The 18269-nt window shown below is 37.8% G+C and overlaps 1 protein-coding gene across 4 annotated transcripts; it reads left to right on the top strand.

The window, feature by feature from the left end:
* The first annotated feature begins 3034 nt into the window (after positions 1-3034).
* ggt1b (gamma-glutamyltransferase 1b) lies at positions 3035-15972 on the top strand. 4 transcript variants are annotated; one of them, XM_065965435.1, is made up of 14 exons: positions 3035-3230; positions 4141-4207; positions 6834-7033; positions 7285-7415; positions 7532-7621; positions 7847-8039; positions 8530-8690; positions 9328-9477; positions 11564-11700; positions 12383-12570; positions 12671-12798; positions 13053-13165; positions 13311-13424; positions 14652-15972. In XM_065965435.1, the coding sequence occupies exons 3-14, from the start codon at positions 6867-6869 to the stop codon at positions 14796-14798; spliced, it is 1719 nt and encodes a 572-aa protein (XP_065821507.1). In that variant the 5' UTR covers positions 3035-3230; positions 4141-4207; positions 6834-6866; the 3' UTR covers positions 14799-15972. The 4 variants fall into 4 exon arrangements, with proteins under 4 accessions (XP_065821507.1, XP_065821508.1, XP_020485470.2 ...); XM_065965436.1 differs by lacking the exon at positions 4141-4207; XM_020629814.3 differs by lacking the exon at positions 3035-3230 and having other exon boundaries at positions 3818-4207.
* The last annotated feature ends 2297 nt before the right edge of the window (positions 15973-18269 follow it).

Here is an 18269-nt window from a genome sequence, read left to right as displayed (position 1 = left end):
CGCTCCTCAGCCAATCAGATCGTGTTTCTCCGCACAGCCTGAGACTGAGAGGCATGGAGGAAACTGTTGGCAGCTTACATTTCTTATTGACCCCACAGCATAACGCACAGGTGGTTTACTTGACGCGTAGTCAATAAGAGAAAGTAGACTTATCTACTGATCGAGTGTTTTCATAAGGTCTTATGTAACAGTTGCGTAATGTAATAATAGGTAGATAGATAAATAGATAGATAGATAGATAGATAGATAGGTGCAACACTTAAATGTATTAAATGTGTTGCTTTGGATTGCATTACATATTAAAGGTATTCATATTGATTTGTCACTCCTGGGGATCATAGGTATAAGGCTCTGATATAATTTGAGCGCACACAGTGCAAGTCACAAAATCTTGGTGCTGATTCAGATTTTCAAAAACTTTCAAAAAGTTTGCAAGCCTATACTTATTTCATAACTTATTCACAGAATACATCTGGACTCCAATCCTCTTGAAGTTTTTAAGAAATGAATATTACACTACGGGTAGTTGATGAAGCAGGAGCAGTCTGCTGATTCTGACTAATAACTAAAACGGCCTTGTTTAAATTGCAAAACAGTCTCTAACTAAAGTACATCCATCAGCTATGCAGACTGCACACTCTCAAGTTATGGGAGTCCATTAAATCAGCAATAGTATTGATTTAGTCCAGACAGATGGGCTCGTAGACAGATTTAATCACATAAGAAAAACATGACTTGTAAGAGGCTTTAACAATTTACGACAAAGAGAAGAGTTTGTCAATCTAATGAACAACAACACAGCACCTGAACTCTGTGGATTAATTGTTTTTAAACCTTTATATACACTACCTCGCTTCAGTAACTAAACTCCTGTGTGTCAGTGGAGAGTGACATCACTGTTGGGTGAGGATATATCTGCAACAGACTGTTTTTGACAATCCATCCCGAAAAGTTATTTTAATAAAGGAAGATTTGAATGGGGGGTAATTAAATTGTCAATGAGGAGCTTGTTTTATCCATCAGTCCGTCCATCCATCCATCCATTGATTATCAATCGATTCATATTCATATATTGACAAATAACAACAAAATGTATTAAAACATGTATATCTAGTGGGTCTAGACAATACTCTGTAATATTATATAAAAACACCTAATTTTAACAGTGAGCAAACACTTTGTAACAGTGGCAATGAAAGACTTCAACAGGCAGAAACCTTGAGCAGAACCAGACTAGTTAGACAACAGAGACTAAAAAGGCCCCTTTCACATCAGCACCGCACTGAATTATTTTAACTTTCTTCCAGGAGGTGTGCATGTGTGTATGCAAAATACTGAATCTGTTCACCCCGACTTTAGGCAGAGTATTTCCTGCAAGCCTCCAAGTAGCTGATAGCTTATGAGGTAATAGTCTGGAACATTCACAGAGACCTTGTGGGCAGAGAGATGATGTTGTTTTGTCATATTATGTTTTCTACTAAGCGTTTGTAGTGCTGAAGCGTTTTCATACATGTTGCAGTGATATCAACCCAGAAACAATCACTATTATAAAGACTCCTCCTACTGCATGCTATAGCCCCCCCCCCCCACTAAATCCCATGGAGTATTTTGTGCTGTGAGAGCACATCTGACTTGCAAGAAGACAGAGCACAAAAACTCAGGTTAAGGCACTCATGAAATCATTAAATATAAATATGATTTTTAAAAAAACTGGAATGCACTGCAGTGGAATAATGATAACAAGGGGCTTAAGCAAGAGCGATGACACAGTGAGATGACATGCCTACTTTGCTACCTTCTTAAAGCCTTTAACTTTACTCACCGTTTCTAATACAGTGACATCTTGTTAAGTATGTAAAGCTCCTGGTAAATCTTTATGTGGTAAGGTTGACAGATTTCTTGGGACAGAGTTTTCCAATCCTAATCTACCGTCAGCCCTGTGGAATATCTGTGGGCATGAATCCTTACATCACAAAAGAAAATGCCACACGAGTGTGATAAATTGTATCACCTCAAAAACTACATGCAAAGCCATGGGAACATCAGCAACCTTATGCTAGAGAAAAGAGTAAGACTATATTTGTCCCCATGTGCCCATTGCATTTCCATCCATCAAACTCTTTTTCCCAGGGTCCATAATGCGTGTAAGTTTTTTTTTTTTTTTTTGTCCCTGTTTTTTGGGCAAGTTAAGGTTAGTTCATGTAACGTCACCTAACATTATTTTACCTCACCGGTCTAATGGCATTGTTTTGTAAAGTAACTTCACATCACGGTACTCTACAAAACAATACGATAAGACTAGGTAAGGTTAGGTAATGATATAAAGTTGCATTACTTTATAGAGTTTTACTTTGATACAGTTCAGTCAGTGCAGTACAATTCCTTATAATATGATACAAAATTGCATGATATTGTATATTATGGTATGGTACAACCAAATACAAAATGGTGATATATGGTTTGGTACAATACGATGTGTACAGTATAATACAAAACACTATCTGTAAGGTAGTATCACAGCAAGGTCTATATTGAGTCATTCTAGCTTCTCTTGTGGATTTGAGCTACTGTTAAACATTTAAGGCATTCTTTAGAGATATTGAGTATTGGAGGACAATGGTCAAGGTTTTTTTTTACCAGAGATTGAATTATTTAAATTATTTAAAGATTCTTGCCTAATAGTGTTGTGGACTGGTTCATGTGAAAGCTGCTTTGTATTGCTGACTTGCTGTAGAAGCACTTAACAGTCCAGACTGGTCTTTCTCAGAGGGATGCTTCAGATCACACCATCACACCAGGAAAAAGAGGTTTTCCTGAAGATGTTTGAGGGATTTTAAACTACTCTCTGACCTTTTCCCAGATACATGTAAGGGACTCTGGGATGATTCTGTGCACAAGGTGTCGGGGCTGACAGCCAGGAGTACACATCACATGGGTTTTTCAGTGACCTTGCGTAAATGCCGACAAATGAAATGATTTACAGACTGACACAGACAGTAAGTTGTTGTCGCTCCACCACAGTGCAGTTGCGTCGTATATCTTCAGGCTCTGCCATGCATTGAAAGTAATTGTGTTTACAAAAGAAGTAACGGACAAAATGATGTAAATGAATAGTAAAACAAGACGGGACATATTAAAAAGCCACAAGAAGAAAAAGAAGAAAACTTGAAAACTGTGGATGGTTTTGTTTTCCTTCGGTGGACAAAAGAAGAAATCAGCAGAAAACAGCGGTTGGTTTAACAGATGTAGTTGCCTGCAGACAACTTAATATTCAGCTTGAGGTGTCACTTTATATTAAAGTGAGTGCTACAATATATCATCCACACTGATAGACACTTGTTTTGTATCCAAAACTTTATTTAAATCAACTTCTTTTATTTTAATATTTGAAGTCCAGGCTGAGTTTGAGGCTTTTGTTGGCCTCCTGTGAATAAATGTAATTCTATTGAAGCACTGCATAAGTTTGTGAATCAAACAAACGCACAATCTGTTTCTTATCTATTTTTTTTTCTTTTGAAGGGGTTAACCATATTTTGTCAGGTTGAAGATGAGTGCAATATTTTCGGACATGCCATGGCAGTTTCTGATGAAATGGATGGAGCTACATACAACTAACAAACTTTGGGTATTTTGTACAGCTGTGGAAACACAAACATTAAGTGTTGGTGTTAACACAGCTGCCACTAGATGTTTGGCACAAAGGCCCAATGAATGAAAATACACACTGTGTTTACAGAGACTCCTTGCACGGAGCATTCACATTCCACTACACAGGTCACGTTTTTTTTTTTTTGCACATTTAAAGCTAAAAACCATACACATTTATTGCTTTATTTTGGAAGTGAAACTCTGTTAGCCTGAATTAACTTTAACCAAAACACATTCCTCACATTTTAGGAGGAATCAAATTCAAGGCTGCCTCTGATTGCCTTAACATACCTGTCATGCTTGATTTCCTCAAGGTTATCTGAAACCTAAACAAATGCTAATTCTCTTTGAACCATTTTATTGCCCGAGCAGCGTTACCTGAGATAACAAGCCTGGGGCCGCCATGTCAAAGTTGAGAAAGTCATCTGTCTCGTGCCTGGCAGCTTATTTAACTGGACTATTTCACACTGTCCCCCTGCGGTTTGTTCTTAGTGTTCTCCGTCCCCTCGTGGCAGATGTGACCGTCTCCCTCGCAGCCCCGAAGGCCTTCATCGTCTTGGTGAGGAGGCACTTTATTTTAACACTTCGATATAAAAGGTTTTAATCCATCATGCAAAAAGAACAACTTTAAAGTGTTGCATCATAGCTGTAAGAAATGACCCCGCTCAGGCCTACTGTACAGTTTTATGTGAATGTTGACTACCTGGTGTCAAATTTCACATCCTTAAAATGAACCAGCAGCACACTGAGGCTACTGCTTTATAATCTTTGTCTCAGATAAGTTTTAGTACCACTTTAGATAAAGAAGTCTTCATTGTATTATGAACTGTTGTTGCCTTACATTTTCAGGGTCACACATTTGCTCTGTGGTGTTTTAGAAAGTGATGTGTAGATTGTGTACGGATGATTCATTATTTCCCTGCATAACTTGAACGCTGTCATGAGTCTTTTCTTCTGTCTCTGTCTGCATTTTTTTTCTCTGCTCTTGGTTGCTCAAGATAGGTGATTTATGATATGTTGGGTTAAAGTTTAATGACTTTTGTCTGAGTTACGTATCGAGAATCACAAGTAAGCCTTTACCTGGTGCTGTGGTTCGTGGTAAACACTGAGCTGCCTGCTGCTAAGACCCCTGGAGAAATCAAGGTTAGAGAAAATTATTTTTTTGAAGGTTCATTTAATTCATGCAGGTGGTTCAATACTGAAACTTAATCATCAGCGTTTGTATTCAATTTGTATCCAAGTATTGGTTTAAACAAACAAAAAGACCTTTTAATTTGTAATCCTTTAAGTAACTTTGTCCTTTGAGATGTGAACGTGGTGACTTTTTACAGAAAATGGTCTGTGGAATATAATGTTTAATGTTTATAGCTGTGAAACTGCTTCATATCACTTGCATGTTATATAATCTGGACCCAGTGCTTTGACAGACCAAAGAATCTGCATGACAGTAGTTATTAATGTACAGTATGGAGACCATGGGAAGTACTACCCCCTTAAATACTCTGTTTTTTCCTTTTTTTTCTTTGTCTTACTGGGAGCTAAAGCACAGGCCAGGGATTACAACACAGAAAAGAAAATCAAGTAGAAAAACAAAGCTGTGTTGTATGATTTAACTTAACTTAACTATCATGACAATGTAGATATTTATTGGCCGTAAGAGTCCACAATGCACATAAAAAAACCTGTTATTTGTTGGGAGCAAAATGTTTTAAATGAGCATTGCAGCAAAGGTATTTTTCAACTAAAGACTTGAGTTATGTAACTTTTAAATGAGTAGAGCCCTCCATTCAACTAACCTTTGGTTTAAGATTCACAACATTGTAAACATAACCTCAGTACCATGTTTTATTAAATACATTTAAAAGTCTTGGCCTTATTGGTAAGCAATATTTAACAAAACAAATCTTATTGTGTCTTCTCTTTAGCTTAGTCTTTAAGATCAAACATATTTTCCTTCTGTTGGTCAGTATAGTTACTAACAAATGTATTACTGAAGGCCTGAGCTGAAACTGTAAATGCACATTTATTTTAACTGACAAAGGCCTCAGCCCTTCCAGGAATCAGACTGAATGAAACCAAAAGGTTGTTTCCTCTTGTTGCATAATGTTTATCAGGGATCAAGAGTGCCTTGTAAATATGCACTGTGTTCTGACGACTGAAGCTACTGATTTAAAGGTCACATATTATAACATTTTTCAACAAGTTTAAATAAGTCTCAGAGGTCCTCAAAACATGTCTGTGAAGTTTCTTGTCAAAAATCCACGTTGATCCTATATTTTATCATCCCTATAAACCTCTCTATATCAGCCCTGCTCAGAACAGGCTGTTTCTGTGACTGTAGCTTTAAATGGAACTGAGCTGTCTGACCACACCCCTTTTGGGAAGGAATTGGGGGGCTTGGGGTTTCTCACTCCATGCCCAGTTGTTTACTGTGGAAAGGCAGATTCAAAGGGAAATGCAAACACATAGCTGTGGGAGTGTCACCCACATAGGGGGAGTGGGTTACTGCCCTTTGTGATGTCACAGTGGGAAAACAGCCTGTTTGAGCACACATTTTCTGAAAAGTGGAGCAGGGAAAATACAGAGAGGATGGACTTTGCTCATAATTGGGAGGTTTGTAGACAGGCTTGGGGCACATATTAGTGTTAGAAAACCATGGTAAAGTGTGTATTATACATTTAAGAGGAATATGTCACCTCAAGGAACTAATAATTGTTCAATGTATTAGATTGTACTTCAATCAATCAATAAATATTCAAATACGATCCTCCCAGACAGTTAGTTCTGACAGTCATCTTAAAGGTGTGATCAAACCTAGCAGTCATACATTTAAATTTCTCCATAAATGTTATGTAATCATAGAAAAAAAAGTGTGCTGTGTTTAAATACTTTGCTTTTTTTTCCTAAATTGCAGAAAACTGCATTCTGGACAACTTTTCTGAAAATGTATTGGCTTTAAAGATTCAATCTTTGCAACCTATTTAATGAACTGGTAGTTCTATATGTTCACTTCAATTTTGGGTCATTTTTTTTCTTTGTTTTGAATTTTTATTTATTTATGTATGAGGTATATTCAGGATTTGGGTGTACAGTGATTTTGCTTGTTTCTTATTATACAAAGTGCAGTTCTTTGCAGTTTCATTTTGATTAATATTATTTATAACCATTGTTGTTTTTCTTGACAGGCAGTAAATCAAGGCCTTACCTGAGCTGTCAAAATGGCGAAGAAAACAATAGTCGTGGCCCTGGGGGTGCTAGTGTTGGCTTGTGTTGCCACTTTTGTGGGAGTTTTCTTCGGTGTTGGGGAAAGGAAGAAACCGAGTGATCACGTGTACTTGAAGGCAGCTGTGGCAGCAGATGCTGGGCCATGCTCAGAGATTGGCAGGTGAGAGGTACTACACCCGTAAACATCCCCCATGACAGGAACAGCGCTGTAAACACCTACACAATCATGCAACCATATCTAAATACTGTATACACACACATGTAAAGCATACATGCAAATCCCTGTGTGAACCATCTGTACTTAATTTATTTACGTCTATGCCAACACAGGGTCTTAAGATCTCAAGTGTGCTAATAATCTAATCCTCCTCCACTCCTTCCCTGTGTGTGTTTTAATTAATTTTACCACAGAGACATGCTGCAGAAAGGGGGGTCTGCAGTGGATGCCTCTATAGCTGCTTTACTGTGTGTCGGACTTATGAACGCACACAGTATGGGCATCGGAGGAGGACTTTTCTTCACCATCTACGATTCAAAAACTGGTACACCAATCCTCTAATATACATCCACAACACAAACTGTTCAATTTTTTACTTTCCAACTGACAAAATGGACCCTTACAAGTAATGCAATTCCCTGATTTGTGACTTACACACAGGGAAGGTTGAGACGATTGATGCCAGAGAGACGGCACCACACAACGCAACAGAGAACATGTTTGGCAACAGTACAGATTTATCCCAGAAAGGTAATGTTTAACTAGCTCTGTCAGACGTAGAAATGAGCCCAGGCAAGCTGTAGTTAAATGTATTATGAACAAGGGTGACCTTGTAAAAGTGACAAAAGAAGGACAGACTCTAAACCCAGGTATAAAAGGAAAATTATTCTGTCTACGATTTCACTTAAAGGGTAATAATAGTATGTAATATTGTCTGAATAACTTTTTTTCTTACTTGGTTTGCATGGTTGGTAGGAGGCTTGTCTATCGCAGTGCCAGGGGAGATTCGAGGATATGAGTTGGCACATCGGCGACATGGCAAAATACCATGGAAAGACTTGTTCCAGCCAAGCATTGAACTTGCAGAAAAAGGATTTCCTCTTGGAAGGGCACTTGCCTCTGCCATTAACAGTCACAAGAAAACAATCGTAAATGACTCTGCCTTATGGTGAGTCAGAGTCATTATTCTGAAGTACGTCAAATCATGTTTCATGGGTATAAGAAGTAGATTTGGCCTCTTGGTTTTAGAAAATGTGGCCATTGCAGTAAACCTACAGTGCTTCTAATGGCCAGCAGGGGGAGACTAAACTGGTGGCGAAAATAAGTCGGATTGTATTAAACTAGATGAGAAAATAAACCTGATTCTTATTTTGATTTATTACCTCTGTTTACATTTTCATAAAAAGTGTGTGGTTTGAATCTTCTTCAAAACCCAACTGTGTTTTAAAAAAAAATGATACTCTTGTTAAGATGAAGACCATTATGCAGGGAATGGTTTAATGCATGACTGTTTGACAAGTCTTTACAAACCAGGATGAACAAACTAATACGTTGCCATCCTCTTTCCTAAATATGGCAATTTATAGTTTAAAAAATAAGATGGACTACTTCCACTAAGGTTATTTTTCATTAAATATACATTTTTCTCTTTAAATCAGTGAAGTGTTTTGTGGGCAAAATGGCGAAGTCCTTAAGGAAAACGATCACATCAAATTTACCAAGCTAGCAGCAACCTACAGGAAGATAGCCGAGGAGGGTCCCGATGCTTTCTACCAGGGAGAACTGGCTCAGAACCTTGTGACAGATATTCAAGCAGCAGGTAGGATATATATTTTTTAAATTTGATCTTGATGAGAAAAGATGATGGGCAAAGAAAGTTTGCCTTTCTATCTTTCTGTTTCTATCCATCTCTCTGCCTCTCCACTAATCTGACTTTCTCAGCCCTTACAGTCAGGATAGAAGTGGATTAAAGTTGAGTCTCTCCAAATAATATAACAAAGTATTTATTTTCATGGTAGGCCACAGTATTGACCTTCTCTTTTTGTCAAGTATCCTGAGAGTTTGGCTGTGATTTGGCACTATACACATTAAGATACATGTTTTATTGGCTTAATGATCTAAAGCCTAGGGTCACATGTCAGATGATTTCAGGAGTTTTACCTAAAATAATTGTTGGCTTTATCATGTTTCCAATTTTGTCGCATAAAGAACTAATTGTTGGCTATGAAACCATGTTTCTTCACACTTCAAGTACATTAATGTCACACATACTGTAAGGACATCATCATTATCATCATTGCCACTGCCATTCTCTCTAAGAGCTATTTGCTTAAAAGACTCCGGGATACGTTTAAAAAAAAAACACACTCTGCACATCTAATTTACATGGTAAGCAGGATTGAAATTTCCAATTTTGTCCAAGTGCACATTGCCAGTGTGTTTCAATCTGTGTTTAGGCGGTATCATCACAATGGAGGATCTGAAGGATTATGTGCCTGTCTTGGATGAGAACCCTCTAAGGGTGAATGTGGGGGAGTACACCATGGCTGTTCCCAATGCCCCCGCTAGCGGCCCTGTGCTCTCGCTGATATTAAACATCTTGAATGGTAAGCCTTGATGCTTTGTCCAAAAACACCCTGAGTGGGAGAGGATGTGCTTTAATGTGAGCTGCTTTCACTTCTCCAGTCAGTCTGTTTAAAAAGGACTCCGCTGTGAGCAGCATGTTGATCTATTGTGCACTAAATCTGTTCCTATAAAAAGATTGGTTGACTTCAAGTTACCTAAGAGTATCCTGAACTACTTTGTAAAACAAGAGACATTTATCCAAGTAGTTTAAGCAGGACTATAAAATCCTATTTAATATAACATGACACATTACTGTAGCACACTTTCTGTGCACAGCAGTTAATTTCTGGAAACCTGTCCATGTGCAGCACGCATCCGTTGTAATGCAATCCCAGAAAACATTGGCCATTGTCTGACAATGTTAAGCTTTTTATTAATGGCTATAAATAGTCTATTACACCCGGCTCTCCCGGTCCCTGTCACCCACAACATCCTTTTTGTAATTGATGCCAGGAATGTGAGCTGTCCTGATGGTTCCCTATTATATTTTTTATAGAGTCCTGTAGTGATTTGTCTACATTGATCTGTTGGGGCAGAAAGGTTTGGACCTGATTCAAACAGCCTCTCCAGCCTGAACAAAATAAATATCAAATCCAGCTTTCAAGCAGTTGCAACACTTAGCTCAATGACTTTGTCACCAGCGATGACTCAGTGCTTTCAGTGTAGTTATATAGATGTCTTATTAACTACAGTATATGACCGTTTTGAGTGATTTATATAGTGAGTATAAAGGCCTCAATCAATTTTTATGATTTCTAATGAACAATAAGCACAATCCAACAGCCTTGGGAAGATTCAGTCGGGCAACAAAACTCAAGATAGTGAACCTCAACCTAAACCCTAACCTTAGCTGTAAAGGAAAAAATACAATATTTTCCAAGAATCACATAAAAAGATAGATAAGACTAGTTCGTATACAAAGTATAATGCTACTGCTAAAATATGTCGCAAAAGCCATAGGCATAAAGATAACATGCAGATATAACTCATAAAGCAACTACTAGAATGTTACATTTTTTTAAGTGTGACTGACTCACTGGTTAACATGACGTTTTTATGAACATTTTGCAAGAAAGGGAATACATTAATTTGAATTCTTCTAGGTTTTTCAAATAGTAGAAAAAGTAATTTCACCTGAGATGTGACAAATACAAAAAAAAAAAGAAGAAATTCTTTATTAACAATGATTAAGACATTAAGACTTGGATTTTTGATACAGCCACATTAACAGATGATACTTCCTACTGAAATTAAAATATGAGCTTCAATAAAAAACTTTCATTTCACTCCTTCTTATTAAGAGATTGAAGTTGAAACCACTGAGGAAATAACTGTGCAACCCTTAGAGTAGAGCTTCTTTTGGATTGAAGTAATTAAGATACAGATATCTGTGCAGTCTGTCTTCCAAGCACAGATTCAGAGTCGTGGCAGGACAGATAACGAACATGCTGCTCCTCAGACCTTCTTGGTCTATCATCATTTCCATCATTTAATCATATATCTTTTGTGTACAACACAACGTGTTTAAATTGACGTTCTCCTAATTGCCATTGCAGGACATATAAACTGTCTCTGTTGCAGACACTATCTCTCTGCTGCTTTTCAGTATACTAACTGTGTCTCCCTCCAAGGATTTGACGGAAACTTCCCTCCAAAGTAATTAATCTCTCCAAACCTTTCCTTTCCTCTGACTGGCCACCACTCACTACATCCCCCGCCTCACACACTAACACTAATCTCACCAATTTACCTCCTAATTGGACACAGTCGAGTGGCGGAGGTTTCGCGCACACATTTCACAGGCTGCCCGAAACTTTCATCCTGCTGATTTACCGTGACTCCTGTCTCTGTCCGACAGCTGAAAACCATCAAACCGAAACTCTCTGCTTCCCTCAGCCTTCTTCCTCCTCCTCTCTTCTACTGGCTGTCAGCTCAGACTAATACAGAAAGTCTGGTAACAGCTTTCAGACTAAATAGACACAAATGCTGGGTCAAGTCTATTTTAGCAGTCTCCTTCTCTACATGAGTCTATGTTTTAAAAACATTTATTTGTTAAATTTTCTACAGGGTACAACTTAACCCCAGATAGTGTGTCAAGCACTGGGAATAAGATCCTGACCAACCATCGCATCGTGGAGGCTTTTCGTTTCGCTTATGCAAAGAGGACCTTACTTGGAGATCCAGACTTCCTCAACATCACAGGCGTAAGAAAATTACCTTCCAATATGTATTTCTAATACCAAATTTTAAGAGTCGATTTTTTGTGGAATCATACAATTTACCCCGAGGCGGCAGCACCTCCCTTTTAGAAAAGGCAACGTATTAAAAGCTGAAGGCCTTATCGTTCGTACTTGTGAGCATTCTCGTTACATGTTTAATAGCAGTGTGCTGCAAGGAGAGTGCCAAAGTCCAACATTCTCAGTTTTGTACATATTATCTGATGTTTTTCACAAATATTGACAATGCCCAACTGTTAAAGAGTAATGTAAAGAACGGGTATTTGTTTTTAGCTGCAGCCTCATTAAAGTGCTCTGTATGTAACAACAGTTTACATCACAGTGCCTTGATAATACATAAAAATAAACTATTCGATCAGAGGTGCGTTTTTTCAGTATCCATTAAATACTGAAAAACGTAACATGTTAAGAGTATTTTTGCATTACCAAACATTAAAACCTTTTGTGACTCATTACATTGGCTATATTGTCCATACAGCACTTAGCCTACTATGAATGTTTAGTTATTTTTTTCCACTTCAATAATTTTTGGTGTTGGAAGCTCATTGTACATTTATCTTTGGTCTTACCTGGAACATGAATTAACCTACAGTATGAAATAACTAATTGCTGTGCGATTTAATTTTGAGTTCTGCTCTCTCTTCCAAAGCTCATCAAGAATATGACTTCAACTTTTTATGCCAATGACCTTCGTAAGAAGATCACAGACAATACCACTCATCACATGAACTACTATGAGCCAGAGTTCTACCTGCCCGAAAACCACGGGACCGCACATCTGTCTGTAGTGGCCGAAGACGGAAGCGCTGTGGCTGCCACCAGCACCATCAACCAATTGTAAGGCCTCTTAATGGACCAAAACAAATGTCTGAATGATGAAAGTGAATCAGTTTTGGGTCTGTAACTTCTTTTGTGTAATGGCTGTTGTTTCTTGTAGTCTGGGCTCCAAAGTCATGTCGAATTCAACAGGGATCATTCTCAACAACGAAATGGACGACTTCAGCTCCCCACTCATCACAAACGGCTTTGGAGTGCCTCCTTCACCCAACAACTTCATCAGGCCAGGTTAGATAAAGACCAACACACACACACACACACACACACACACACACACACACACACACACACACACACACACTGAAACATCCATAAGGTTTCTGAAAACTAGTACAATTGTAAAAAATTGGCTGCTTCAGAAGTCAAGCTGTCCTCTTTCAGACTGTATAAAATGTTTTTTGTGCTTTAACACTAAATCTTCAGAGTGGATCAAATGTCCTCACTCCTTTTTTACCTTTAATTGAATTAAATCTTGTTAATAGGAAAAAGGCCATTGTCCTCCATGTGTCCAGTCATCCTTTTTGACAAAAACAAAACAGTGAAGATGGTCGTGGGAGGATCAGGAGGAACAAAAATTACTACTTCGATTGCTCAGGTGAGTCATAAATGCTACAGAAAATGCTATAAAAAAAAAGGGGCTGTTACTCATTAAGCATGTTGTTTTGTCTTCAAAAATAACACCTAGCTTGTTATTTTATGTCTGTAAAATGATCAGTGGCTGAATAAGTGTTGTTTTTTAGGTGATACTGAGGGCACTGTTCTTCGACTACGATCTGAAGAAAGCTGTGTCAGATCCAAGGCTCCACAACCAGCTGAGTCCCAACACCACTGTAGCAGAGCCGGGCTTTGACAAAGTGAGTGTCACAAACAGTAAACAACACTGATATGTGTGACAAATAGACGGGTGGTGTGGGGGTGTCAGGAGACGATCCTTCAACCAAAAGACCAACTAACCCCGAGCTCTTATACCCCAGCCATGTCCAACACCAGGAACACTGTTTATTGAGTTTACCTTCAGGGGTGTTTACGTGACGCGACTAGAAAATCATTTCCGCACACATTTGTCAGAATGAGAAAAAATTGGCCGAACAATCTTGTTTGCCTCCTAAAGGTTTGAGGGTAATAAATGGGAAAACAAACCTGATGGTTTAATATAAACATCAATCTCTACAACTGGCCCTGGTCACAGACATGCAAAAGGCCTCTAACCCTCCTAGAAAAGACATAGACATGTCTTTTTAGTTGTTTTGTCTGTTTGTGGTGATTGCATTACTTGTCTCTATGTTTGGGTACATTTGTTATTCTTTAAAGACTTTCAAAAATGAAATATTAAGAGACTTAAAAAAAGGCTCTATCCATGCAAAGATCTTACTGTTTAATAATTTAACCATTATTTGTTGAGTACATAAACCTGCTTTGAAGTTAAAGGTCCAATATGTAAGATATCAACTGAATGGAATCATTAAATCACATTACTATATCATCAGACATTAAGGAAACATGCTATGTTGAAGTGCTGGTTTCTCTGACAACAATGCAGCAGCCAGGATGTCCTTCTAAGTTTTTTTATTCTGGTGCGGAGTGGTTTCTTTTTGTTTTGAAAAGAAAAGGTGGCGACACCCGTTTTGCCCCTCGCCCCTCAGTTTGCCAGGCAAACAACAAACCAAGAGGTGTTGCAGTGATGGAAGTGGGCAGGCGAACTGGTTCAGATAGAAGTGATTTTACCTGACCTAAAAAGACTCTGCATTTTTCAAATAAGTTTCACGACCAGAAACGTGGTAAAACTAGAATAAATATTGGAGATTTCGAAAAATGGAGAGAGGTTCGAACGAAGGAAAGGTTTCAAGATCGATGCAGGGCTATTTTCTCAGAGTTTTGGTCATTTTAAGAAAGTTTCCACAGACTTCATTAAAAATAAATCGAGCAAAATGGCTATAGTTGCCTTTGCTCAAATTATTGAAGTGCCAAGAGTAGATAGAGTAATAGAAAATATTCAACACAAACAGATTGACACATCTATTCAGCTGTCTCTCTTGGCTTGCATAGAGTCTGTATGTCTTCATATATGTTCCTGTTCACAGAATGTTCTGGATGGTTTGGCAGAAAAAAACCACGAGACAGAATTCCTCAAGTCAACCGGGGCTGTGGTGCAGGCGGTGGTTCGCCATGTTGATGGACTCCATGCTCAGTCAGATCCTCGCAAGGGTGGGTATGCCGCGGGCTACTGAAGTCGAAATAGAATTGCTGATCACACAGAAAGACCGGAGCTGTGTGAACTTTGACACCCTGGGTAAGAGCTGTGAGATAAGAGGCTAAAGAACCAGGTACCATTGTCAGCCCACTGGTGACCTATTGTTCTCTCATTAAGTTTGCAAAAACATTCATGTACTCCACATGACTCAGCTCTGTCTTATTGATTTGATCTTCCAAACAAAAGTGCCTCACTGTTGTTCAGTTTTGTCTGAAATAAGTTTTGAATATATACTCTTAAATCATTACAAATATATTTCACACCATTGTACTAAAATGACGCATAAGATATGAGATTTTACAGGTTTCCATCATTCAGTCTTGGAATTTTAAATTGAGGCAAAACAACATGAATTTCAAATTGTAAATCGTGTTACTGTCAATGAGGAAACACTGTACTCACAATTCTTGGATGTTATAAGAAGTGTGTTTGGTAAATCATCAGCAATGTAGAGCCACTTCCTTTTGTTGTCCATTAACGATCCGACACGCAGCATCTACAGTTACTCCTAATGTAGAAATATCAACTGTATGTAAAAACAACTCAAGCAAAGAAACCCCATAGATCAAATGACTTTCATTTAGAAGTTAAAAATATTATACAAGGATCATATATGGTGACAGTACACAGAGAGAAGAGAGGGAGCAGACAGGAGCTGTTGTCCAAATAAAGGTCTATAACACCTCAGGGAACAGCACTCCCACATAATGACTTACAGTAATTTCCCACAACTCACAGTGCAATGGCCTATAATGACCCCATAACAACATTACAGCTGTTGCTGCTCACTGTCACTGCTGGGATTCAGGGCTCATCTTCTCTCAGCTGGAATGTAAATGTGTTACATAATTCACGAAATGTAAATCTGTGTCAAATAATGATGCTTTTATAACTCGTTTGCTATGGATGAATGGTTCCCAAGTGATTGAAATGTTGAGAGACAACTGGTTTAACATTCACACTATAGATATATTTATTTTAAACACACTAAAAATCTCTGAGTGAATGCATCCATTTTTTGAATTACCAGCATTAATGTTCTGACTGCTTTTATAAAATTACAGTTGCTATTGTAGATATTATTGATGTATTTTTTAAAGAAACACTTGAAATGATCATACTGTGAAAATTAAACACACATGCAAAAAGTCTTTAAGGAGATTTATTACTAAAAAAAAGGAGGATTTTTACAAAGTAGCTTGCAAAAGCTTGTTATTTACTAATGCTAATGATAGCATGCTAACATGCTCACAAAGAAAATGTTAACAGGCTTAAGCAGCTATATTGTATGCTTTTTTTAAAGTTATGTGCAAAGCTTATTGTTTATGTATCTTGGGTATAAATATTTCTGTTAACCTTGGTATGCTAACATGTATTAGTTAGCTATGGACATAGTGTACAACTATGGGAGTATCAAAGTTTTGTAGGTATTATGTCATTAACCAAAGTATTAGACAAATAAACAAATGCAACCTGATGTTGGTCTAGATAAAAGGTCAAAGATTCACTAAAGAGCGATTGTAGAATATTTGCCAAAAAGTGTCTTATTATATCAACTAGCTTATTATCAAAAAGTTTCCTTAGTATTCTAGTCCGGACCAAAGTGGTGGACTGACCTGTTTGGTCATCTCAACTGACATAGAGCTTTCCATGGGTAAAATATCTTCATGAAAATAATATGTTGCAAATAGAAAGAACATTAAGTTGTGTCAACATGTTTCATTATAACTGACTCATTAATAAGGCTGCTAGCTAACTGGTTACATCTAGGTTTATTCAGGTGTATCGCACGACAATTATCCTAACACCTAATATAATTTCTCCGCGGTTAAGCTCATGCAAGCAGCAACCTCTGGGGTAAAAAGTAAAGCAAGCACTGAAGTGCCAAAAAGTGCAGTTCCTATAATGGCCACTTGATACTGGCTCCAAATTGAGGCAATCCCCATATAGGCCTGTGTTTAATTTAACAGCAGATTTTACAGCCATGTGATATTTAAAAAAAAAAGGTGCACAAATTATCTATATAAAAATATTTTTGTCAACAGCATGTTATGTTAAAATTAATTTTGGCCCCTTTTGGAGTAACTCCCAATTCCTGTATTTTATTTAGTGAGAGGAATGGGCTTTACATGTCAGAATTGAAACCTCCTCAACTGTTCAAGGATTCATCAGAGCTGTATAAAAAAAATTTAGTCTGAATAATACAATCAATGCTTTCCAAGCCAACCGTAAACATTCAAACAGCTGCAGCTAATGTTAGCTAGCACAAACAAATCCCTTCTACAATCCTTCCCAGAGAGTAGGAGCCTTTGCTCATTGTGTTTCCCAAAACATTTTGTTATTCATATTTTGCTAAGGATTCTGCTTTTGAAGTTTTACTTCTCACTGCTGAAGGTTTCTAGAGAAAGTTGTGGTCAGTCTCTGCTTTATTTCTTTACATCTACCTTACTATGAGATCAAATGAGGTCATTTGAGGTGGTATGTTGCTCCCTACGGAACACGCAATAGTCTTAATGATAATCTGTGGGGGTCTTATGTTTGAGATTAGAGAGAAAAATACCCAATATGTTTTTTTTATGTGTATGATGCAACCAGATTTTTTAATCAGTCTGATTTTGTTTTTCGTCTACTGAAGTCTGAGTACAGCCTTGGTCGCCTGGGAATCTCTGCAAAAAATATCGCCACCTTGTGTGATGCAATTATTTTCATGGAGTCGGAGAAAGCAAAAATGAGCAAGTCACACCGGAATTTTGCTTTAAGGCCCAATTAAGCGCGGCCTCACTTTCACATAATGAGTGTTGGTATTATGTAACTTCGAGGCCAATTCACACACCCTTTGGGCATATGCAAAAGCTCAAGTTGTAATTCAACCGGCTTCCTTGCATGGCATTATGAATGTTACAAAAAATAAAACGTGTAGACTACCATTACGTAAGTACAGTGTAGGTTGTTTGCTTCATCATGGGAATATGTGACTGAGAACAAGAGTCATCAGAGGATTATTGAACCGCTTCTTCTTTAAATCAGACGTTTTCTTCACAGTGTAAAATGATCCTTATTTTGAAAGGCCGTTAATGCCACGACACCCGATATGAAGTTACAACTTATCCAGATTAACTCATTTGTCATACAGAAAAAGACAGTGGTGCTTCACACAGACACAAATTTACATGTTCTCATAACTCAGATCCTGTGCCTCAAAGGAAAACGCAGCAGAATCCACTTAAGAAATCATTACTAATTCATAAGTCCTTCTTCTGAAATGTATCTCATTACTGCTTCCTTTGTTGTAGAGCACAAGTGCTGCTTTGAACCAGGGCAAACGGGAAAACATGATGCAGATTATTGCTTATCATATGCTAACAATAAAGGATAAATGTTTAAACAAGTGTTGTTGTACAATGAAAAGTGTATTGGAGGTGTTTTGTTTAAAGAGTCAGGCAGCTCG

The sequence above is a fragment of the Labrus bergylta genome, chromosome 17, assembly GCF_963930695.1.
Source record: "Labrus bergylta chromosome 17, fLabBer1.1, whole genome shotgun sequence".
Lineage (NCBI taxonomy): Eukaryota > Metazoa > Chordata > Actinopteri > Labriformes > Labridae > Labrus > Labrus bergylta.
This window is presented reverse-complemented; position numbering and strand designations above follow the sequence as displayed.